The 26,681-nt window shown below is 37.0% G+C and overlaps 2 protein-coding genes across 2 annotated transcripts; one reads left to right on the plus strand and one right to left on the minus strand.

Moving 5' to 3' along the window:
- The first annotated feature begins 2,210 nt into the window (after nucleotides 1-2,210).
- On the plus strand, nucleotides 2,211-2,774 carry LOC104091111 (uncharacterized). Its single transcript, XM_009596386.2, has one exon. It carries the CDS (start codon nucleotides 2,211-2,213, stop codon nucleotides 2,772-2,774), a length of 564 nt encoding a protein of 187 aa, XP_009594681.2.
- Nucleotides 2,775-10,140: 7,366 nt separating this feature from the next.
- LOC104091110 (protein trichome birefringence-like 19) lies at nucleotides 10,141-11,788 on the minus strand. Its single transcript, XM_033654766.2, has 2 exons — nucleotides 11,442-11,788; nucleotides 10,141-10,514 (listed from the first exon to the last, which is right to left on the minus strand). Exons 1-2 carry the CDS (start codon nucleotides 11,786-11,788, stop codon nucleotides 10,157-10,159), a joined length of 705 nt encoding a protein of 234 aa, XP_033510657.2. The 3' UTR covers nucleotides 10,141-10,156.
- Between the last annotated feature and the right edge of the window lie 14,893 nt (nucleotides 11,789-26,681).

Genomic DNA, 26,681 nt, shown 5'->3' on the forward strand with positions numbered 1-26,681 from the left:
GATATATAGATGTCAAATGAAATGATTTGCTCAAACTTGAGGTAAAAGTGAGTGTTTGTTCAAACTTGAATTAATGTAGCCCTTAGGCTTTATGGCCGAGTGAGTATTTTTCTCGAACTCGAATTAATGTAGCCTTTAGGCTTTATGGCTGAGTGAGTGTTTTGCTCGAACTTGAAGTAAGAGTAGCCCTTGGGCTTAATGGTCGAGTGAGTATTTGCTCGAACTCGAATTAATGTAGCTCTTAGGCTTTATGGCCAAGTGAGTGTTTTGCTCGAACTCGAATTAATGTAGCCCTTAGGCTTTATGGCCGAGTGAGTGTTTTGCTCGAACTCGAAGTAAGAGTAGCCCCTGGGCTTAATGGTCGAGTGAGTGTTTGCTCGAACTCGAAATAAGAGTAGCTCTTAGGCTTAATAGTCGAGTGAGTGTTTTCTCGAACTCGAAGTAAGAGTAGCCCATAGGCTTAATGGTCGAGTGAGCGTTTGCTCAAACTCAAAATAAGAGTAGCCCTTAGGCTTAATGGTCGAGTGAGTGTTTGCTCGAACTCGAAGTAAGAGTAGCCCTTAGGCTTAATGGTCGAGTGAGTGTTTGCTCGAACTCAAAATAAGAGTAGCCTTAGGATTAATGGTCGAGTGAGTAGCCCTTAGGATTAATGGTCGAGTGAGTGTTCGCTCAAACTCAAAGTAAGAGTATCCCTTAGGTTTAATGGTCGAGTGAGTGTTCGCTCAAACTCGAAGTAAGAGTAGCCCTTAGGCTTAATAGTCGAGTGAGTGTTTGCTCGAACTCGAAGTAAGAGTAGCCCTTAGGCTTAATGGTCGAGTGAGTGTTTGCTCGAACTCGAAATAAGAGTAGCCCTTAGGCTTGATGGTCAAGTGAGTGTTTGCTCAAACTCGAAGTAAGAGTATCCCTTAGGCTTAATGGTCTAGTAAGTGTTCGCTCGAACTCAAAGTAAGAGTAGCCCTTAGGCTTAATGGTCGAGTGAGTGTTTGCTCGAACTCGAAGTAATAGTATCCCTTAGGCTTTGTAAAGCTTGATCTTGTTGATTTTTCGGTTGGTGGTCCCCGATTTATGGGGTACTTATTCAAACTCCGGTCATGGTCGGCCCTTAAGCATGTTTACATAATAGATCGGGAACATAAAATAGAAGAATCTTTCTGAGATATGAGATATCGGTAAAGAAGAAATTTCTCTTTATAAGTCATTATACATGTGTTCATGTTTTGTGCTAGGGCTCGAGCAAACTACGCGTGCATGGTTTGTTTGACCATTTGGCCCTTACAAGTTTTTCCTATCGAGACCCTGTTGCCATGAAGTAACTTTCTTGCATCGAACTTGATATATTTGAGGGCAATGCCCGCCAGTATTCGAGGTTGATTCTAAAGAGGCCTCGGATACTGTAGAATTGTTCTAAGTTAGCACGATCAATGGTTGCCTCATTAAAAACCTTGCCGAAAAACCCATTTGGGACAAAACCGGTCTAAGGGAAAAAGAGTGCAACATATGCTTTCAGACCTAAAGGCTTCGAGTTGAAGAGTCCATCCCCGTTTCTAATTGAACACCTGCAAGGGTTAATTTCGAAATACAAATAAATGTGGGAGGGTCATACCTTAGCAGTAGTATCATTTTAGGTGCGACACATTCCAATTGGTCGGTAGTTATTTGCCATTTATGATGCCGAGCTTGTAGGATCATTTTCCGACGATTTCGAGAACCTAATATGGTCCTTCCCAGTTCGGACCCAGTTTCCCTTCATTCGTATTTCGGGTGTTGAGGGTGACTTTCCTTAGCACCAAGTCCCCGATTTTAAAATGTCGAAGATTGGTTCTTCGATTGTAGTATCTTTCGATCCGTTGTTTTTGGGTGGCCAATTGGACGAGAGCGGCCTCTAGTCTTTCGTCCAATAATTCTAGGCTCGTGTTCATGGTCTCGTTATTCGACTCCTTTGTTGTATATCGAAACCTGACGCTAGGATCTCCGACCTCAATCGAGATCAGAGCTTCGGCGCCATAAACCAACGAGAATGGCGTTGCTCCGGTACAGTCATCACGAAGAGGGTAGTGGCAGATTTTGTCTGAAACAACATCGTTTGCATATTTGGGATACCGGAGTCAATCATCACTCACAATTCCCATAACCTCAATAACGACCTCATGAGAGAAATCTGTGAGAAGTTCAGAATCGTCCACCGTAATTCCACAGTCTACAGACCGCAAATGAATGGAGAAGTCGAGGTAGCTAACAAGAATATTAAGAGGATTCTGCGAAAGATAGTGGACAATAACAAACAATGGAATGAGAAGCTACACTTCACTTTATTAGGTTATCATACTGCCATGAGAACATCCACTGGGGCAACGCCATACATGTTGGTATACAACACTGGAGCGGTGATACCCGCAGAGGTCGAGATACCGTCTTTAAGAGTCATTCAAGAGGCAAAATTGGACGACGCAGAGTGGATACGGGTCAGGCATGAACAACTCATGCTCATTGACGAGAAAATAATGGATGCAGTATGCCATGGACAGCTATATCAGAACAGGATGGCCATTGCATTTAACAAAAGAGTGAAGTCTCTCCAATTCACACCAGGGCAGTTGGTTCTGAAGAAAATCTTTCCTATCAAGAAGAAGCCAAAGGAAAGTTTGCACCAAACTAGCAAGGTCCTTACGTGGTTCACCGAACTATTTGGTGGAGCTCTAATCCTGGCAGAAATGGATGGAAGAGTCAACACGAAGCCTATCAACTCAGACGCAATCAAAAAATACTATGCCTGAAGACAAATAGAGTTAGGGTTTTTGATGTAATAGAACTCGTTCAACCTGACTTCCCACGGAGGGATACGTAGGCAACCTTCATAGGGTTCAGTTTCTCTCTACCCCTTTCTCTTGTAATAGAAAAACCAAATATCACTTTTGTATGTTGCTCAGGATCTACGCCGACTTGATTTCCTCAGAAAGGAATACGTAGGATATCCTCATCGGATTCAGTCGTCTTTTGTAATTGTACTACGTTCTGGCCTGATTCCACTTGGATACGTAGGCTGTTTGAGTCAAACTTGGCCATTTTCATTCTTAGCCTCATCATTTTGCATCTATTGTAATCGAACTACGCTTCGACCTGATTCCGTTTTGGACATGTAGGCAACCTGAAAGGGTTCAGTCATAACCTTAGAAAATCCTTTGTAATGCATTAGTTATAATTTAGGATGCGGTTACAACAATAAGTAGTCACGTTGTCATAGGCATCACAAAAGATCGACATCAACAGAACGAAGTTCTCAAAGGAATACGTTCGCATGTGTAGAACTTTTTGTAACATGTCATAATCTGGAACGACGTCATTTTCTTTAAAAGAAACAAGTACTTTAAAAATGTTTTCTAGATATATATGTATATGTGTATGTGTGTGTATGTGTGTGTGTATACAGTAACTTATTCCATCTACCGAACTTCCTGGCGCAATCATGTCAAAGGCTCGGGCAAACCAACACTGTGGTCGACACAAACCAACTCCCCCCTCACACACACACTAAAAGTTTTCTTTGAGTCGAGGGTCAACAGGGAATAAGGAAACTCTGGGACGACACTGGGGCAAATGACGGATCCGCCACTTGCCTAAGATTATCTCTCCTCATTTTTACTTAAAATTTTCTAGTACACTTAAAGCTAACTCTTGAATCCTCTGCAGGTGCCTCGGAATTAGATAGCTGACACATAAATTTGTACATAGCAAACCACATGCTCACATAATCGGAGCATCTTGTACAAAATGAATCGTCGGCTTCATCAATCGAAGTCTTGTATATAGAAAATTGCATGCTCAATCAATCGGAGCACCCTGTATAAATCATACGTCGGCTTCGCCAATCGAAGTCCTGTATATAGCAAACTGTCAGCTCAAGCAATTAGAGTGACTTGTACAAATCAAATGGCGACCTTGTATATAGCAAACTACAAACTTCGCCAGCAAAAGCAATTCGCAGCATCGCTCCATCAATCATGTACACCTGGACAGAAAATGGCAAACCGCGTTACCAACGTCCTGCCAATCGATGGCCACAACCTAGCTTCGCAGTCACGAGTATCTCTTGGGCATGCTTTCGTTTCCTTTACTATTACTTTGAATTCTTTGACGTTTTGCTCATGCAACTTTAGGTATGATTACGATTTTTATCAATCACTCCCGAACGGAGAATAATTTACATTTTAGTGCAAAGCTCTCCCAACAAGAGGAGACGCGCTTAACAAATCAAACTCTCCCAACAAGAGGAGACATCTCTCAGTGCAAAAGCTCCCCCAACAAGCGGGGACGCACTTTACCAATCAAGCCCTCCCAATAAATGGAGACAATTTTCAAATGCTCTGACAGCTGCGGAACGGTTCACAGCCCGGCTAACAAATCGAGTTAGGATCTAGTATCCCATCATCCTAATCCCAAATAATGGTTCGTCGGTAGCCAGGCATCATCATTCCTGCATCAGTTACATCGCATCTTAATATATTCTACATTACAATATATTGGTGTGCGTGTATTTCATTTGTTTTGCACGAACAAACCCCTTATCGTGGAACTTTTTCTTAGCAGCCGACCGAACTACAACGCTATGGGGACATCCAACCCAGTAGCGTGCCTAAGATCCCAGCTCATGACGATTAGCGAGCTCGAAATTTTGAATCATTCAAATCAGGCTGCAAAATTCAAGCTACCATGAGAGCCAAACCTTCCGTCTCACCATATCGTCGCAATACGTTACTAGGGCAATTCCTGCGAGTGCCGCTTTCCTAAAATTCCTACTACAGAACTACATGAGGTCTGATTCTCATTAAGCCCGAGGTATGTAAGCAATTCAAAGCCAGAATTCGGCCCAATACACCCGAATATTTCTAGATTCTTCCTCAATTCAATATTGCAATTCACCATTCCCGTTTCTTGCAATACCTGCCTAAAAGTCGAGACGAAATTGGCTTTGGTTCAATTTCTTTGCCCGAAAACTCTTTCATCGTTTCCGGTCAAATAGGGGCAGCCGTTAACGACCAATTTTGACCCTCCCTTTTAAAATTATTTTATTTATACTTAATGATTTGCAATAAATATTTTCAAAGTATTTTTCAGTAATGAATACCTATTTCTAAAAATTAATTCAGTATTAATTTCAAAATTAATTATTTAGTATTAGTATTATGTGATTACAAATTATATTTACTATTTTAGGATTATTAAAATAATTTCTATATGTAAGTTCTATGATTAATTTAATAAATTATTTCTTAAAATAGTTAATTGGTTTACTATTTCAATAATTCAAAATTAATATACTAGTGAAGTATTTTTACAAATAATCAATTAACTACAATAATAAGTAGTATTTAACAAATGTAATTTTCTACCACATTTATTAAAAACTATTAAGTTTATTTAACTTAATTTCAAAAGGAATTAAAGACCAAAAGGCCATAATTCCAATTCTTGAATCAATTATAAAATGTCTACCTTTTAAATGATTTTTAGCCCAAATACAAGGCCCAATTCGGACCTGACCCAGTCCAAACACCCATCTCATTCTCCATTTTGGCAATCCATACCACTCTCCCTAAACCAATCACAACGTGCCACATCACTCATGTCTCTTACTCACAAAGAAAGCGCAACAAATCTAGACCGTTGATCTATCAGATCAATGGCCCACGTTTTATCCCCAATTTTCTTTAATTTTTGTATCTCCCCAGAGACCTAATATCGACCGTCCAAATCCTATCATCTAACGGCCATCGATTTTCCCTATTTAAATTATTTCTAAATTCCTAATTATCAAAATTATCGGAGCCGTTAATCAACAGATCCAACAGCTCCCATTCCATCTCCCTATCTTAACTCAGAGCCGACCAACCTCCCTCCCCAAATCCTAATCATTTCACTCAGAGACCTGGCCGCCTCTCTTTTCTCTCAACCTTACGATCTCAATCAGTCACACAAACCTTGCACAAATTAGTGCAAAGTCACAAATCGATCAAAGATTTCATTCCTTTGCCTTCTAAATCCGCGAATCTCGCCGATTTCATTCCCATTTCATCACACAAATTTGTAACCCCCAAAAGCTTAACCCTAAACTTAAATATGAAAGCTCAAACTATATGTTAATATTTATTCTATGGTGTTTAATATGTTAATATTTGTCCTCTGTTAGTTTAATTACTACTTGTGTTTAGTTGTCTTGCTATGAGTCTTTAAATGATGGTTGATTAAACTATATGATTGATTCTTGCTGGTCTTATTCCCTGAGTTCCAACAGTCTACATGCTTAAGTTGTTATATGTTCATGTTCACATGAATCTTATAAGCTTTGTTGGCATATTGTAACCTTTATCCTTGCCTATTGCATCTTTGTATCTTGTGAGTTTCTAAAGTTGAACCTATATTCTGATAACTATGATTGAATGAATCTTAAGGTGTTTCAGTTTATATCTCCTATCCTTTAATCTTAAGCAGGAACTCTAAGTATTTATAGGTTATTCCCCTACTCATGTCTGTTAGACTATTTCCGAGTTACTACTATGGTCTTTCATTTTATTTAGTTACTTGTTGCTTCTGTTAATATGATCTTGTTTGAACTAAACCTCTTCTTTCTTCTCTCTGTAATCCTATTGTACACACTGTTAAGGATAATCCATCTTTTCTCATAATGTAATTAGGATTCTCTTCTTTTCTCTCAGTTATAGAGGCTGGTAACTTGATAAACTTAACTTAACTATTTTCTTGATTAATCAACACCCCTCAGCAATATGCTTATTTAGTATTATATCTCATATCTCTTATCTTTAGAGTCATCATGCATCTTTGGAAGGGCTGGCATGCAACTTTATCTTTTAAAGAATCCAGTCATTCTACCATAGTTAAGTGATAACTTGTAAAAAAGGAAGCATGATCATCTTTGTATCTATGTGCTAACTTAGGATTAAGTTTGAGTTAGAACCTATCCTGATGAAATGCCTATCCTTTGTCTGTAACTTTGCTTGATCCAACTCTCAAAATATGTAAGGATTCCTCTATCTGCATAAGGTCATTACTAGCCTGAGATGTTTAAGTAACTAGTTAACTACTGGATGTTATTACTTAATTCCTGGTTATACATTCTGTCCAAAATTATCCTAGTCTCTGCTCTCTTGATAAATTTAAAACCAAGTCTAATCCCTAAAGTCTCATAAGAATCTTTGCTGACACTATCTAAACTTGATGATTTGCTTGAAGTTAATGTCATTAGGAGCATGATGCTTAAGAATTCATTGGCGTAGTCTGTAGGTTAGTGGACCTACTGAGAAAGTTGATCATGTCATAAATACCTTTGAAACCTCTTTATATGATGAATTGTTGTTGTATAACTTTACCTCTTCTTGGAGTATTGCCTTACTATAGGCTTAGCCTTTTGTGACATGTTCATGATATTTCTGATGTTCACCTGTATGAGTTTCAGAATTAGATCTTTAGAATTCATGTGAATTTATGTTTGTCTAGTAATTCAATATAGATTGTATATTCTTATGTTAGGAAGGAAAGTATATTTTGTGGTAGGTAATGCTTTAGCATTTAATTTGCATTGGAAGGGCCTCATTGGCATTCAAACCTGTAAAGAAAATATGTTATTAGTGTTTAAGAGTATTTGGGAGTGGGGTTCGACTCTATGTTGGGCTGCCCTCCCCGGCACAAACATTGCCATGGGCCTTGAGTCCCTTGGGAATTTTAAAGTATCAGGGATCCAAAGGGGGCATCGACCTTGAGTGGGGCTTCCTACTTAACCCTTATTTCATTAACGCATTTAGTTCTTTAAGGGTTTAATGTTTAATGACAACGAAAGGTTTGCAATGTGGATTATTTGCTAAGTAAAGCCACAGCATTAATATAATTTCCTACTGTGTTGATTATTTTCTTGTTTTATTTATTTATCCATATATCTGTCATGTGTATTTGAATATGCCGAGAGTGTGGGAATATTTCTAATGACCTTATTTTATTTCTTTTGGGCATGTATACATTTGGACTTTGCTCAGTTCTTAAGGAACTAAGGCCCAAACCAGCTTTTGCTACATTTTTGAAGAGTCTAGTCTCGCCATGGCCGCATCTCTCAAGTCGTTGGGCCTACCTTATTAGGGCCCAATCATGAGAGTCCTGTCCTCTCTCCCTACCTCTTTCGTTACTGTTCTTCATTTCCATAGCTTAGTTTACTGCTTTTCATTATCTTTCGCTTACTGCCCTTGTTGTTGTTTTTATCATATGATGTCCTCTTGTATTTAACACTCATATATTAGATTATGTGTTTTTCTTTTATGCTATAGTATTACATGAAACTTAGGCAAACCTTAACTAATATAGGACTTAAAAAGAATAGCTAGTAATTAATCTTCGCCTCCTGCTAATTATAACTTTCCATCTTGCACACTCACTTTTTTTAAAGATTTTTGAAGCTCAGGTCCTTAATCAGAACGGAGCCCGTTTTCAAAGAAAATTAGGAAAGAATCACTGATTTTCACTAACAAGGAATGAAATTAGATTTTCATAAAAAAAGCAGTAACGAACAGTCTCAAATAAATTTTCAAAGACTCGCTTCTTCAAATCTTTTTTTTAGAAAAAACCAAGGTACATTTGAAAATTATCTTTCTTACAAACAACTCTTAAGATTACTCTAGCATCTATTCTTCAATGTACTTACTTTCATGACTTAATAATTACCAGCTTTAAAATCTAGAGTACTTTCAAAACCCTCTTAACTTTCAATAACTCTTTTATAATCCCATACCCTTCTTATGTCTTACACATATACATTCCCTTTAGTATATAGCGAGCCATGTCTTAGTAATAATCAAAGCATAGTATAAATAACTGAGCCTTTAAATTAGTCTAAGTCCTATAGAGCTACCTCAGGTAGATTTTAAGGGGTGTCTAACACCTTCCCCTTAGAAGAACAAAAACTCTTACCCATAATCTCACCGGTTTGCAGACCTGTAACGAACATAACTTAGTAATTAAATTGGTACACTAGTATACCTTTAAAAATTAGGTGGCGACTCTCTTTCATCAACAACAGAGAAATCACAAGTTGAATCATGTCTTGACTAGTACAAAATAGGGTGCAATAGCCATCATGGCACTTGGGATTTTGGCTCATGACAGAAAGGCAATGTTTAAGTCTACTACTTTTCCTATTTAGATGCTTATCTGGTGAACAATAAAAGGAATTAAAACGAAAAATGATCTGCCAAAATCGGCGATCATGGGTAATAGATGCTTTTAAAAGATCTGCCAAAGTCATTTAAGATAGTCTTCAATAGAGTCAAAATCATATATCTCTATGAACAGTGTATCAAAATGAGAGAAATAACTTTCTTAGATAGATCTTACTTTTGCAGAATCTGGAATGTGTTACACATGTAAAGAAAACATTGAAATAGGACAATGTATCTGCTTGAATTGGAATATAAAATTTAATTCTTTATCTCATACAAAGCAATGGATAACTATAAAAATATGATGTACGTACTTCAATAAGAACATGATGCTTCTCAGCGGACCCAATTCAATAGCTTGCAAACGTGACATATCCTTACTTCAATGCCGGAACTCTTCTATAGACATTACGGTACAGTCCATAGAATCCTTTTGAATAAAAATCAACATAAAGTATAAAAGATTAGAATTGAATAAGTGACCAACAAATATTAGATTTCATAATTGCATGCTAAGATAATTTGTATCGCACAACGTACAACTTTTTCATTTCTTGGTTCCGTTACTGGCTTTTATTTTTCTTGGGGCAAAGCCATAGATTACATTTTATGAATAGCTTTCAAGGTTCCATAGTGTTTACATTATAATTCAGGGGCTTGGGTTAGTATCTAAAAAGAAAGATATACATTCATGTTGCGTAGTCTATATATATTTTTTTATAAGGTGAAAATTTAGTCGCCTTCGTGTCGCATATATAGTTTGTTCTCTATGATATTGAGCACAATTAAACTAAAGACATAGATCGATCATTTGTCTAGTAGTGATAACTTAAACCCAGGAGCAGCAATCCTCAATAACCATTTAAACGTGGTTGTCCTTCGAAAAAGACCCAACACAATAAGACATAATTAAGATGAATATTGTTCATGCAAATCATGATCTATATATCTGCTGCCTCCCTTTTCAACAGTTGTAGCAAAAAATCATTCCAGGTATCAATCGGTCCCGGCAAACACCAGTGGAGGCAGTCAATAAGCACTGTAGCATTCGGCTTTGTCCAACGGCCATATTTACTAGGATGACCATCTGGTCTCAACAACATGGGTCGCGTTACATCAAACAACCTGAATTTCAAACCTCTTTTTCTCCCTTCTTTTTGAGCAATCCTAACTTCTTGCAATTGAATCTTGTAAAACTCCAAGTTATGACTGTCCAATACCATCTCATTCCTCCTAAATGGCCTGGTCTTTGTGCAATCTCCACCGTTACTCCAAGTTCCATTTTCAAAATGGGATGGTTGTTGGCCCAAGTAAAGAATAGTTTTGAAAATTGACAAAGGAACTCAAGGATGAACCAGATCCATTACTGGTAGGCATAGACACGGGCATATTCAAAGCACGTGAGATGCACATGCAGGAGATAAACGAAATCTGGCGTAATAATAAATATCTCCTGATCGAAAAGATTGCATAATTGATAAGGAGAAGGACTCCTTACTCAACGAGAACATTATCCAAGATAAGGAAGGAGTTAGGAGTTGAGATTAACTAGAACTCTTCCACCAAGGAAGAGTAGTATTAGAAATCTAGTTATTTTCTACTCTACTAACTCTATAAATCGCAGGATGTTCTCATTCTACAAGTGACGCACAAAAGCAGAAGTTAAACGTGAATTGAGAACAAAATAGCAAGGCATTTTGTAAGCAGTTCGTGTGTGATTCAAGTGTGCGAACCTGAAACTACATGAACCAGATAGAAGAAACCAGCTCCAAGTGTCTGTCTTTTATTCTAGTTCAATTGTAGTAGGTGTTTTCATATTGTACCTTTCAGCTTTATCTAGAGGCAATTGTAATAGGTACTCAGAGTATTCAAGTTAGAGTTAACTTGAAGTTGTCACAGCAGTTAGAGGCTGGTTGCCACAACAGAATTAGAGTTAATCTTAGGTTTACAAAAGTATTTTGTAAATGCAGTTTTTGGCTCCGTGATTTAGTGAAGAGTTTTGGGAAAATCCTACTGGGAAGTAGGTCGTGATTTTTTCACCTTTTGAGCCAGATGTTTTCCACATAAAATACTTGTGTTCTTTAATTTCTGCATTTATTATTTCGCAACAGTAGTATAAGGAACACATAGAAGAACCAGGTCCTTCCATAATCTGTGCACGCGAAAAATTGGACATCACACAAATCACCCCCTCTTGTGTGGCAGTGAAGTTAAAACATTAATGGTGCAAATGTCCTCAAAAATATCACACCATTGTAATTTTGCAGGCTATTTATGGCCCGAAAAGCCATCTGAAATGCCCTCCGATAACTGAAATATGATGTCAAATGGCTAACATTGGACTGGGAACAGTCTAGGCAACCAACGAGGCGGTGGTTTAAGTAAAACATGGGTGGATGGAAGAACCAGTGGCCGGCGGAGATGATCACATAATCGAAACTTTGGATTTTGGTCGTCCAAGATTCGTCTATTTCATCGAGATATAAATCAAAAACTGTTTCTGCACTAACCAAATGGGGTGAATAAAGCAGTGACATATTGAAGTTGTATTCTCTGTATTCGCAACGTTTCATTTCGTCTGATGTTACAGGGTTTGCATGCACCTGAAAGAAAGAAATTATCGCTTGACGGCCTAAAAATATATTTATACTATCAGGTAACATATATAAGAAATAATTAGGTAACAGGATATATATGATAAGTGTGATGAATTACCAAAAAGATAATGTAAGTGATCTACTGACGTGCACTTATAGCATATAAAAACAATTACGCTATACAAATAAAAGTCCTAGTATGTGTTTTATTTTAAATAAGTCTTTTACTAACCCCAAAAAAAGGATCTTACAAGAGCTCGTCTTCTGTTATTAGACATTATTAATGAAGATAACCATATCCTAAAGAAATTATGTCTGCATTCTTTTTAGTTTTAAATATTCATGCATTTCTATTAGAATTAGGCTACTGTATTTAGTGTTTGAATTAATAATGATTAAAATAATGTGGAAAGTAGACTTGAAGCAACCATAACCTCGATTAACTGAAGGACGTGGCTTCCCTAAACTACTTCATTAATATTTTTAGATCTAAGAGGTATTGTACACCCTACTCCCTTCTAAAATTATCTATTGTGATTTCTAAAAGTAATTTTCTCAAATTATTTACTATTTTAAAAGTTCAAGACAAAATTAATTATTATTTCCTCATTTTATTCTTAGTATTAATTGTTCTTGAAGATGAAGATGACACATATTAGAATAAATATTCAATGAAGAGAGATTATATCTTAAGATATAAATAAAGGTTAAACTAGTAAAAAAAAACCTTCTAATTAATGTTTCTTAAGGGCCGTATAAAAGAGATCAGAAATACGATAAATAATTTGAGACGGAAGGAGTAAAATACAATGTCGATACAGTGGAAGAAATATAAACTATTTTCTTTTTCCAACTCTCAAGAAGAATATTCAAAATCTGCATCAGCATAAATTTTTAATACTTAATGCAAAACACCTCGTCTAGGATAAATAAGTGTGAACTCAAATTTGATTTTGATTAAATCAAAAATTGTTGTATTTCATTGTGAAGAAATATTTACACTATCACTTTACTTAAAAAGTAACTAAAGTTTACTTTTAATAAGAAGTAGGATTACCTGAAAAATAAGATAGATCACATTCTATAAAAAAAATTCTATTGGAGCCCACCCGTCCCACAAAAAGTATATCTTCTCTATATTGTAGGCAAGCTAACACCGGATCTAAGGCGTTATTGCGTAGTGGATTGCTCGTTTCTGCCCCAAATCATCAAATCTTCACCTTTCAAAAAATTTTAAATCGAGGTATTCTGACTTACTTTTTGTTAAAACTCATGTATAAAAAATACGTATTAGTAGTTTTTTTACTGTGATCTATGTTTTTTCGTGATTGTTTTGTGATTTAATTAATTTATTATTTTTTATTTGGATTAGATTATTGTTGTTGTAAAAAATTAGTAAAATAGATAAATTATTATTTTATGAATAATTAATGTTATTAGTTGTTATAAAAAAATATTTATTAGTTGTTTTTACTGTGGTATATGTATTTTCGTGATTGTTTTGTGATTAAATTAATTTATTTTTTTATTCGGATTAGATTATTTATGTGCTAAAAGATTAGTAAAATAGATAAATTATTATTTTATGAATAATTAATGTTATTTAGATTTTATTATTGTACATATATTAATATGTGACTTTATTATTATTTAGTACCCTTTAGTGTTATGATATGCCCGTAATTGTAATCTAGTGTTCTTTAGCGTAGTAAAACGTAGTGCCCTTTAGCGTAGTATCTTTGTAGTTATTGAAATTAATTATTTAATTATCTATTAACCCTAAAAATATCTGGAAAAAAAAGATGATAGTTCAAACACAAACTCTCTCGAATTTTAGTTAACAAATATAAGAAAATAACATAAACATTAACAATATTTGTCAAACTAAGTATTTTTGTATGAATACTTATTAATTATATCATGTATAGTTATAAAATAATAAACTAACATATAAAATAATAAACTAACATATGAAATAATAAACTAACATATAAAATAATAAACTAACATATAAAATAATAAATTAACATATAAAATAATAATATAAAAAATGTATCAACTTAAGTAATAATATAGTAAAAATATCGATTAAATATTAATATAAAAGATATTGCAATATATTTAAAGATGTAAATCAATCAAAAAGAAAAATACTTTAATTGATATTGTTCAATTTGTAGATATCGTCATGGAGGTTACCCTATACATTCCGGACCTGCATCTCGAGAGCTACTGTTGCTACAGGGCAACCATAGGTCTTCATACATATGGGATGGGCAGTGTTTGTCCCAGATATTCCGCCCCAGACGTATAGACGATATGTGGGAGTTCATTAGGGACCACCCACTCCATCCCTGTATAGTTAAACGCCTTCAGGATATGGGTTTCTACAGGATCATAGAGGTCGGTTGGTTGCAGTTCGACTGGGCGTTGATCACAACTATGATAGAACAGTGGCGACCGGAGACGCACACGTTTCATCTACCCATAGGCGAGGCTACCATCACGCTTGAGGATGGGAGGTTCTCTTCGGGCTGCCGGTTGATGGATTACCTGTGGAGAACAACTATATCGTACTGAGTTATTCTTTACCATAACCCCCCCCCCCCCCCCTCCCCCTTCCTCCAATATAATGAAACCCTAATTTTGCGCTCTTCGGACATTATGAAAAAATGCAAAATAATTTAACGAAAAAATATTTTTGAAGACCTGAAGGATCCAGAATTAATTTTTAGCTAATTTTGGAACTCCTTAAATAAGAAAAAAACCAGTCCGGGGGTACAATAATTGAAGTATAGCGCATACATAGTATGCGCTATATATTTAGCGGATATATCATAGGCGTTATACCCATATGAATTATTAGTGGTCAGTTAAGTGCATAAGAGTTATTGGTGGGGCAGGACATTTTATATATAGCGTGATTGTTTGTCCGTTAAGGTATAGCGCGGTGAATAACCGCGCTATACATAAAATGGTACATAGTTTTTTTTACCTATTTATGTCGTTTGAATCCAAAAGAACCACACTTTGGTTTCGGACTCCAAATATTGACATTTCATAGGCATCTGGTTTCCATTTACACTTCAAGAATTTTGCATTAGTCTTCGATTGGAAATTCCATATGTGTACGGGTAAAGTTCGGGCTCATGATACACTCCAGCCTCCAATAGGGTAAAATGAGCTCGAGATATGATTGTGAAAGATCGGAATCGAAGAAAGGATATCCTCGAGTCAGAGTACGGGGACCGATCATCTACCCTCGATAATATCGGGGTCATGATTCGAGACCGACCTAAAACCTGAAGGACTTCGAAGAGCGTCGTCGGGTAATCAAGCGCGGCCAACAGGAGGCCATAATATTCGTGACTGGTCGAATATTACGGCGTGGATCTCGGCAGGTATCGATGTGAAACCGACAACCAATAAAAATAGAAGATATTTTACTTTTTATAGAGTTATACTTAGAGTAGGATTCCCCTACTATATAAAGGGGGTATGATAATTCATTAAGCACGTTGTAACACGCATTCCAAAGCAATATACTATTATTTCCACTGTTATTCTAAGTTTTTCTTTCATTCATCAATATTGACCATTGTGAGCCCAGATCGAGGGCAAATAGCTCACTATGGCTGAAGACATCTTCCCCGCGTGGTTTGAATTTACTATATTTCTATTTGTTTCTTTAAATCCAGTTTATCGTTTTGTATCAAATTAATCCGCATATCCTTAAAACCACTTACAAATTTAATTGTTATCCGATTTTGAGGGTAAACAGTTTAGCGCCCACTGTGGGGCTAAGGATAATAGTGGCAATTTGATACAAATTTCCATAACACACCCTACTTCACACTTGAAGTGTCTTTGATTTCAGGTCTGCGTTTAAAATGTCGAACTCCCAATCTTTCCCTCTAAAGACGGATGTTGAGTCTGACGAGCGCAAAACACAACACAAAATTATTGCTCGCTAGTCAAAGATAGTATAGTTTAATTATCGTCTCCACAGGGATTGGATTTAAACAGTGTTCGAATAATCTTCAGTTGATTACTATCCAGGAAAATTAATACTTGATTTGATAACTGTTACTACGGTGAACTACTAAAAATTGAGCTAATAACAATTGATCACAAAAGACAGCATATGAGCAACAAAGAAATATCAATGAGAGGGATAAGGGTATTTGACTAGATAGGTGAAAGATAACCGACTCGGGATCCAATTCTTGAGTTAATTCACTCTATAATACGGTTGATTCTCACGAATTCAACCAATAATCAGATTGCACTTGAAGTTAATGTTCCTCTTTTGATTGAACGTTAACTCAGTAATTAATCCAATTGAAGCACAGTAAACAATTGCAACAATCAAATGATGGTTATGATCTAAAGGGTAACTTCTCACGAATATTTTCCTATTTTCTAGTTCGATTAACAATTCAAGAGGCTCTTTCGATTACCTATTTGAATCACGAATTTAAACTAGAGCATAAGATGTGAAGAAATTCAATATCAAACTCCTCTTTCGATTAAGCAAAACAACAAATAACTCACAATACAAATTAAAGCTACATCAATTAATTCTAACAATTATCAAGAATCGAATCCCTAATTACGTTATCGAAACATTGTATCTGTCAATACCCTAATGGAAATTACTGCATAACAATGGAGTAATACATCTCAAATAAGTTTAAGAACAAAAAAAATATCAAGCTAATGATTTCGATACAAACTCCCGTATTACACCGATTGCAGGTTGTAATATTGATGAATTCTTGAGTCTTCTTGCCTAGGTCGGTTCTCCAATATTTCGTAGGTCAAAAGTCCCTTCAAAATCGTATTTTTGGTTTATTCATACCATGTATAAACAAGCCTAGACGAAACTACCCCATGCGGCATGCTAGTGAGGAAATCCAGAGAGCTCGCATTTTTCTTGTTAGGCTACTTTTGCATTGTCGCGCTGCGCCTCGCGGCGCCCCATGCAGCGCGGTAGTGGCTATTTCTCATAGTAAATTCATGTGTTCACATTTTGAGATCCGGACTTGGTCCTCGACCCCTCTAATGTGATCCCGACTTAATTTCTCAGGCTTCTACTGAAACTTCAAAGCTCCAACTTATTTGATTTCGCTCCAAATTACCTAAATAGCTCAGAATCATTTCCTACAAGGCATAAACACATAATAAGTATAATTCACTATCGTTTAAGCTCAAACACATGTAAAATACAATAATTAGAGTGCAATACTATGGTTAAAATACGGGTTTCTAGCCTACCATCAATACCTCACACTTAACTATCGCTCGTCCTCGAGCAATCAAACTGCACTTCACCTAGGGATGACCTTTTCATTAAACAACATCCCTAACACATAGTGCCAAGAATGTTTAAAATCAACTAAGCACCCTATCATAACATCCTAACCTCAGGACTCGACTCAAAAGTACCACACATTCTTTTCACAACCTGCGTTTACTTACTCTAACACAGAGGTCAAAGACTTTACCTTACCTTCACAAGTCATGTGCCCCCACACAAACAATAGAGAGTAGTTCCATATACAATAAAGTTCAAGAGCAATTAGAAACTCAAGATAGAAAGAATTCACTCACTCTCAGAAATAAAATTCATGCACCACAGAAGATGTACCATATGCTTGCCCGTAGTGTAATACTCTACTAATTTGAGCTCATTCAGTCAAAGATCAAGTATGACTTAATTTTGGTTATAATGTAGGTTGCGGGACTGGTAGGATACATATGGATATAGTGACTACACCTCCTTAAGCACTTTAATACATGTACATTAACACATTAAACCCCACACTTGTGTTGAACCAAGTCACAGCCTTCACATCATATTAACACCAAGCTCCCAATTTCTTTAAGCATAGACAAAGTAAGAGTTACCACTAGCAAGGACTAATTTTCTTTATAATATATACAAACACTAATATTTTTTCTTTTTCTAGATTCTGATTTTCTCTTCTTCTTTTTTCAATTCCCTACAAGTGATTCTCATAAAAATAATTCAACAGTGCACCTTTCCCTTTTCTATAGCTCCGCTCAAAACCCAACCATACCTCTACCTAGCTTTTACAAGCTCATAACAAACTCAAGTGCTCAAGAGAGGTTAACAGTTCAAACAGATAGTCAATTCAAACAAAGAGGACAGGCTTGTAGTGTGGTTGCCAAAGAAATAGGATTGCAGGCTCAAAGGGGCTAACTAAGATAAACATTAATTAGGTGGACAAAAGCATATATCTTGCTCAACAAAGAAATGCCTATATCACTTTCTAGACTGAACAAGACTGCTATTTCTTTTTGCAAACTCACAGGGCAAGTTCTAGACATCAACTGACATGCACATAATATCAACAAAAACCTCACTCACACATTGACACATAACTCACTCAGGATCGGATCTTTCCTGACTCTCTGGTCAAAGCAGTTAAGCAGAGTTATGATCAAGCAATATAAGGCACTTATCTAAAAGTGAAGAATTGAGCCTAGGCGTCACGACTAAGGTACTCACCACTCTCAAGGCATATGCAGTAAAGGAAAATTGCTTCAAATTAGCACTATGACTCAAGATTCTTTATTCCTATAAAACAAAAAACTAACTACATCCTGTTCAAGTAAAACCCTTGAAAAAGAACGCGGCACAAAAAAAAACCAAAGGAGAATTACTACACTACCTAAGAAAGTAAAATAAAATAGAATTAAATAAAACAAAGGATATATTTTTGGATTTTAATTTTTTTTTTGTATTTTTCTCGTTCGACTTCAAATCCCTCAAGAAGCAAGTCGACGAAATTCATCATCGGGAAGATTTGAAACTAAATAGTTAATTACTAACTATTACAGGCCGATAGAATTCAGAGTTATGATTATAGACCATAGTCTAAGAAAGCAAGAAACAAATCAAACAAAACCAACCGGCAAATAGAAAACAAGTACAAATACAATCAAATAGGAGCACCCCACACTTAAGAAATTGCATTGTCCCCAATGCAAAATAGTAAAACAAGAGTTAAAAGGTAACTCCCTGAGGCCCATGGCCTACTCCTCATCAATACCCTCAAAAGTGCGCACGTACTCTTCTTCATTAGAGGGAATAGAGTTGGCGTCCTCATCTGGTAGCATCTGTACTCCAGCAGCTAAGCCCAACCACTATTGCGTGACTGCGGAGAGTGGATGGTCCGCCTGCAGCTTTGCCAAGTGAACTTTCCCCCGAGCAGCACGAAGGCACATATCAGCAAATAGCAGCTGCAATGTCTCCTCAACACGAACAAATCTCTGATCTACAAGAACAACAGCAACAGGGGGGTCTGTCACAGATGTGACATCAAAAGGCTTAAGAGGCCACAAAACCGTAATGTCCCTATCATAATGGAACTCCTCCTCCACATGGTGGGTCGTCAAAAGTTGCATGATCATACTCAGAAAATATAGGCGGCGGGCCCTAAGTGGTCATACTCGAGATATGTGCTCAAGCATAATTTTACCCAGTTCAAACTTTATCCGAGTCAGAATAGCATAAATGAGACACATCTTCAACCGGGAGACATCGGTGTCGTTCTGGGTAGGTATGATCTTTACATTAATCAAACGGAGAACGACTTTAGCGGGACACTGGAAATGGCACTTCTTCATGTCCTTGTGGAACTCATTAGCATCTCACGTCCATGTGGAAAGAGACCCCGGGCCACACAGCTGGCGTCTAATATCAGGATAAGGGGGTCGACGCAGTAACCTCAAGAACAACTTATGTGAATGCTCCGTGAATCCCATGATCTGATTTATTACCCGGGAATAAAATGGAATCATCTTGCCTCACACCTCCACTTCATACACTACATCTAAACTAGCCTCGTGTTGCCAGTTAGCATAAAACTCCTTAACCATGTTCACATTCACTAACTCACCGGGACAGGACAAGATTTCAAAACCCATGTATTTGATGTTGTTGTGAATCCTCGAGTATTTCCTGGCTAGCTTATCATCATCAATGCCAACTTTCGGGTCGGGACTTGTCTCCGGAACAAAGGTCCGGTACCACATCCTAGCATGAGCTGGCACAACCCAAATGCCATACTTGCCGCCTGGCACTACATTCGCATCAGGATCAATGTGCTTCTCTTCCTCCTCCACTGGGGCAGGGGGAGGTGCCCCTACCTCCTGGACGGCTACTAGAGGCAACCTCTAAGGTACCTGTGTTAGAACGTTTGCTAGGACGGCGAGACATTGTACCTGTACAAGATGAACAACATTAGCCACAACACTTAAAACATAAACAGGACCAAACGGGGTAACCACTCAACACTTATGTTATTGACAAATTCACAAGTACAATGTATATCGGGGACTGAGACTACCCCATTGAAAGTTATGCAGTCAACAATCCACCAACATAATATTACAACAACATAACCACGGACTATACTAATGTAAAATACAAAATTAAGAAGCTAAACTAGTAATTAATAAAAGAAGCATAAGAAGTTAGTCTAATCCACTACTAACAAAATTACGATACAATACAACACTACATACGTACTTAGCATGAATCGGGCACCCCATTTAGCACCTAGCAACATATTAGTATGGGGCGGTCAATCAATTAGCACTCGGGGCTAACAAATTAAGTTTCACAACATACGAACATGACCTCTCACCCCACACTTATTATCTAGCATCACATCCCACAAAGCATTTTCCTTCAACATTAGCAACACTATACAATTTTATATCACTAAGACATTTCAACAAACACATGGTGGGCATACCTTTCACCTTCTTATTTCAATTCAAAGTGGGTTAGAATCATCATACAACCATATCAAAAATACCACTCACGACAACCATAACATCACCACATCTTCCCAATAGCACAAAGTGCACAATTTTACACAAAACCTCACCTATTTTCGGCCACTTGGGCACCCCCACCAAGTTTCAACATAAATTAATTCCAAAACAATCAAAACACACCAAAAATCACCCATAATCATAAGAACAATGAAAATCCCACAAGTTTTTGCAAGAATTTTGGCCAAAATAAAAGAAAAATAGCTAAAATATTAGCTCAAAAAAAAATACCTAGGGTTAGAGAACTTAAACTAAAGTTAAGTAAAATCTACAATTAAATACTACAAGAAGGATAATTTACCTTGATGAGTGATGGAAGTGGGAGAATAGGAGGTGAAAAACTTTGAAGAAGAAGAAGAAGAATGGGGGATTTGGGGGTGAGTTAGAGAAGAGAGGTTTGAGAGAGAATGAGAGAGATGGTGGAAAGTGGAAAAAACTGGGTGGGGGTAGTAGTAGTCTGTCCCGTTTTTTTCAAAATCAGATTTTAATTTTAAAAGCTTTTTTTAATATCAGTGCCGAATTTTTACACTACCAAGTCGCTGGGCGCGGCGTGGTAGTGGGGTTTTTCAGAGAGCCATATCTGACATATTTTTTTCATTTGAACAAGCGCGGCGCCCCACGTGACGCAGTAGGCAAATTTTCTCAAAGTCCCAATTTTTTTACTTTTTTAGCCTACAGGTCGCACGCTGACACTATTTTGTACTTATTTTGTATTTGATTCATGCTCATACCTGTTAAAATAATTACCAAAACTCCTAAACTCTAATAATACTAAATTACCATTATCTAACTAGTCTACAAAAGCAATAAAGAGGGTTATAAGTAGTTTTAAGTTATAATCGTCAGCTTGACTCCGTCACTTAAGGTCATTTGATCACGATGCTGAAGGATTGCTTGTCAAAATCCTCCAACAAGGTAATGTTTCAACCTGTGCTCATTAACCTTAAAACTTCCATTCCTTCTCCATCCTGTATTTCAATGGCGCCATACAGTGAGATGTGTTTCACCACATACGAACTTGTCCATCTTTATTTGAATTTTCTGGGGAACAACCTAAGTCTACTATTGTATAATAAGACTATGTCTCCTTCATGAAACTCCCTTGGCTTAATCAGATGATCATGCCACCTCTTTGTCTTTTCCTTAAAAATTCACTCATTTTTATACGCGTCCAGTCTAAACTCCTCCAATTCATTCATCTGCGCCAACCTGTGTTTACTTGCAAGACTAAGATCAAGATTAAGCATCTTAATTGCCCAATAAGCTTTATGTTCTATCTCAATAGGTAGATGACACGATTTTCCATGCACTAATTTGAATGGTGAAGTCCATATGATTGTATTGAACGCAGTACTATACGCCTATAAATCTTCATCCAACTTTGCAGACCAATCATTACGAGAAGCACTAACCGTCTTTTCAAGAATTCGTTTAAGTTCATGGTTAGCCATGTGAACAACTAATTTTTGACAGTGCTTGAATTTTTTCCCACTCATCTCACCAATACCTTACTTCTCACTCCATTTTTCTAGCTCCCATCTTCTCATGCGTGTCCCCACTCCACTTTCCCTTGTCCCCCACTCTTTGCCCCCCACACTTTATCCCCATTCTACTTTTTCTTGTCCTCCATGCTTGTACCCACTCACAATTCTCCCCCTCCCCCCCTCCCCCCACATATCGCTCATTCAAAAGAACACACGAAAAGTTGAAGGAAAAATATAGATACGGGAATAGGGAGAAACAAAAAAAAATGAGTGAGGAAAGGAAAGGAAAGGAAAAAAAAAACGAGCAGTTGTTTTCCTCTTCTTATTCCTAATCATACACTCATCTTCCTCACCTCATCTCTTCCAAAAACCCACCAAAAATAATCATCTCTTTACCACCATCTTTTCTGTCGAACTAGCTCCAAAATTACCCCAAACTTAGCTGAAATTTCAGTTGAAAAAGTGCTGAAAACAGCCCCTTTTCCCAGCCAAAAATTAGTCGAAAACCACCCCCCAAAAACACTCTAGTATCCATCGAAACACTAACCTAAGACCCATTGGTTCCAGATGATATGTTTAGTCCAACGACTCCATCCATAACTTCTGTTGGGTTCAAGGTCGTAGTTCGATTTAGCCAGCGAAACTCCGTTCATAGTTCCTATCTCGGTCAAGCAATATGTAATTGAGATGCTATGGTTGAAAGTAGTAATATTACTTTATTTTACACTCATTTTATCTCCATATTCATTTTTTTATTTTAGCGAATGGTTTTGATTAATTATTGCTCTTTTGTTTTAGTTTGCCTTTCGTAGTAGTCTTAATTAGTTAGTCTTTTGTCTTATGCCATGACTTGATTTGTGAGATTCATGATTAGTTCATTATTTACAATTTAATATTTGTGATATATTGATTTTCCATCTCCCCCTCGTTATAGTTGATACATTAGCTTCATGTTTGATTAAAGAAGCTATTGTTTGAATTCACTAAAAGTTTACGGCAACTAATCGTGTTGGGCTTTGCAGATTCATGGGTTTGTGTTAATCGATTTAATTTTGGGCTTTAGTTTATTCTTACCCTTTAATAATCGGGTCAATAACATTTGGTTTGAAATAAGTAAGTTGGCCTATTTTACAAAATAGATGATTGTTTAAATAGCTCCAATAATCTCCATAACTCTTGAGTTTCACAACAATCTCTAATGTAGCGAAGAAACAAGTCTTGAATACGTTAGTATGATTTTAGGCACGCTTTTAATTTCAAATTATCGTGAGTATGTATACGTTCGCGTGACATTATTACGATTTCTAAAATTAAAGGCAAGGTATGCGTTCACACAACTTTGACGGAACAATCTTAATAATAATAAAAGTGTTATCAATTGTGTACACGCATGCGTTACATGATTTTTAATGCGCCAAACAAAATGGGTACACGTACACATGACGCGTTTCAAGATAATTCCTTAATTACGAATAATCAAACTATAAAAATGGATAGATAAAACATGGAAATCAATAAAGCACAGTTTATCCAAAAATTAATTCAAGCCAATTTTAGTCAATAAAAGCGACCGTGCTAGAACCACGGGACTCGGGGAATGCCTTACACCTTCTCCCCGGTCAGCAAAATTCCTTACTCGGATTTTATTTTCGCAGACCAATAATGATAGAGTCAAACCTTCCTTTGAGTAAGGATTCAAATAAAATGTTACTTGGAACACCAAAAATCAATTCCAAGTGGCGACTCTGAATAACAAAATAATCCTTATTTCAAAATTGTCACTTTAATTGGAAAAACTCTTTAACCCACAATCCATAACACATATCATTTGGGGGGTAGAAAAGGGGTGTGACAGCTCTGGCGACTCTGCTGGAGATTCTCAAGAATTCGAGCTTGTACATTGACTTTATTTGGCTTTATTAATTTTTCTATATACTGTGATTTATTTGGGCCTAATGTACTATTTTTCCGCTTTTTACCACTTTGATATTGTTGAACTGTACATATAAACTATCTTCTCTCGCACCCCTCTGAGTCTTCTTGAATTTAAATTGGGCATTTGCTTGACATAACCCTCTTTCTTTGAGATAGCCGAGGTGCTTGTCACCTGATGAAGGATTTAGTCACATATGTTTAGGCGGGAGACGCGTTAGCTAGCGAGTGTTGTTCTACTACTGGTGACGCTTGACGCTCCTCGGATCGGGTTATCTACCCGGGTAAGCCAGGTTTAGATACCATCTCCTTTAGGATTTAAAAACTCAGAAGGACAAGCCACAAGCAATGAATATCCCTAGTTAAGTTAGATTTATTTGTATCACGTGCATTTGACTTAGCGAAACTCGGCACAGGGGCCGGGTCCGTATAAGACAGGTATCCTCTTTGAGACCATCATGTTCACTTATGTGCTACTTGCTACATCATTTGGAAGTCTTGCTTGCATTGTTGACCGGCTTTAGAAAATTAGTTGAGCGAAATTATAAAAAAGAAAAATAATTCTCCTAGTTTAGTACAACTAATCTTTTTTTAAAAGATTTTATAGTAATCTGGCGTGAGGTGTAAAGATTAATTTTCATAAAAATCAAAAGGAGAAAAATAGTCATTTTGACCGAATTACGCGGGTCTGATTCTCACTGGATGTGAGATACATAGGCAAACCTCATCGGTTCCGGCCCCAATTTTTAAAAAACAAATTCAAAAATATTTTTCATTTCCTTGATTCCTTCTTTAGAATTCTTTCCTTAGAAAATCCAAAAAAAAAAATGAAATCCAAAAATATTTTTCTGCTTTTCCGAAGTTTTTCATTCAAAAAATAAAAAGAACAAAAAAAATTTCAAATCAAAATCCAAAATATTTTCTTCCTTCTTTAGAATTCCTTCTTTTTTTTAAAAAAAAAATCAAAATTCCATAAAAAGAAAAAAACCTCAAAAAAATATATATTTAAAAGTTTTTATATAAAGAAAAAAAGAAAAATGGGTTAGTCTATTCCCAATCTCCCTGAACTACGTAATGATCTGATTCATACGACGACATGATACGTAGGCAACCCACAAAAGGTTCGATCAAAATATGTTTCAACGATTCTAAGATGAGGTATCAAAATGAGGTGTGAGGGAAAAGAAAAGAAATGGTGCTAGTGTTAGGAGCGTGGCATATTACGTGTGATTCATATCTATAAAATGCCTAACTCTAACACGTTTGTTGTCTCTTATACAGTAAGCTTAAGGTGGTTGGTTTGAGGTGAAACAGGCAACACATCATTACTTCACCAGATCAAAGGGAACGGTACTAATGGATAACAGTGATAAAATCGAGTTGCTCAGTGACGATCCCCAGGGTCCGTCAGTTGAGCAAGAATCGGAGGAAAAAAGTAAATTGAGACAACAACTGTCTGATGTATATCAAACTTGGGTTTCCGGTCAGCCTCCACCCCAGGGTCCCTCGAAGGAAACTTCCATCGTACCCAGGGCTACTCAACCACCGCTCCATGCAGTGAGCGATCACATTCTACCACCAGGGTATGTGCCAAACTACAGCCTCAATGTTGTCCCTGGTACCTCTAATATACGACCTCCAGTCGCACCGGTGAGGAACACCCCTTTTGCCGTGTCTGACGTATCGGTATATACAATCCCGCCACCACTTCCTTTGACGAGGCCAAAAAATGAGCCACCACCTCAAGCTTATAATAGCCAATACAACTCTCCAAATATGGCTTTCAGGGTCTCGACTACATACAATCAGACTCCTCAATACGAGTCACCAGTGGAAAATAAAAAGCCTACCAAGATAGGTGGGCCGGATGAGATGACCAGGAAAATGAAAAGTCTTAAACAAAACATAAAGAACATACAAGGACTGGGTGGTCACAAAAGTGTTTCGCTCAGTGATCTATGCATGTTCCCTCACATCTATTTGCCACCAGGGTTCAAGACCTCAAAATTTGAGAAGTATGATGGACACGACGACCTTATCGCCAACTTGAAAAGGTATTGCAACTAGCTGAGGGGTGCTGGTGGAAAAAAAGAATTGTTGATGGCTTATTTTGGGGAAAGTCTTGTCGGGGTAGCCTCTGAATGGTTCATTGACTAAGATATCTCTCACTGACATGTCTGGGACGACATGGCACAGGCCTTCGTCAAACAATTCTAGTGCAACATTGATATTGCACCAGATCACAATTCCATGTCCAATATGAAGAAAAGCCGACGAAAAGCTTTAGGGAGTATTCCATCAAGTGGAGGGAGCAAGCGGCTAGAGTTAAGCCACCCATGGATAATCATGAGTTGATCACTATTTTTCTAGAGGCTCAAGAGCCTGAATATTTCCAGAACATGATGTCTGCTATGGGTAGACCATTCGCTGAGGCTATCAAAATAGGGGAGATGGTCGAAAATGGTTTGAAAACGGGTCGAATCTTGAGTCAAGTTTCTTTTAAAGCCACATCACAGGCCGTTCAGAATAGTTCGGGGGGTTTTGATGAACATAAACAGGAGAGAAGAGAGAGCCATGATAGC

Source organism: Nicotiana tomentosiformis, chromosome 2, assembly GCF_000390325.3.
Source record: "Nicotiana tomentosiformis chromosome 2, ASM39032v3, whole genome shotgun sequence".
NCBI classification, from domain to species: Eukaryota; Viridiplantae; Streptophyta; class Magnoliopsida; order Solanales; family Solanaceae; genus Nicotiana; species Nicotiana tomentosiformis.

Bases quoted from the DNA above. Each gene is read 5' to 3' on its own strand.
- LOC104091111 (XM_009596386.2), top strand. From the start codon at position 2,211: ATGAATGGAGAAGTCGAGGTAGCTAACAAGAATATTAAGAGGATTCTG.
- LOC104091110 (XM_033654766.2), bottom strand. From the start codon at position 11,788: ATGAAACGTTGCGAATACAGAGAATACAACTTCAATATGTCACTGCTT. The intron at 10,515-11,441 runs ACCATTAATGTT...CTTGGGCCAACA, and splicing joins ATATTTTTGAGGACATTTGC to ACCATCCCATTTTGAAAATG.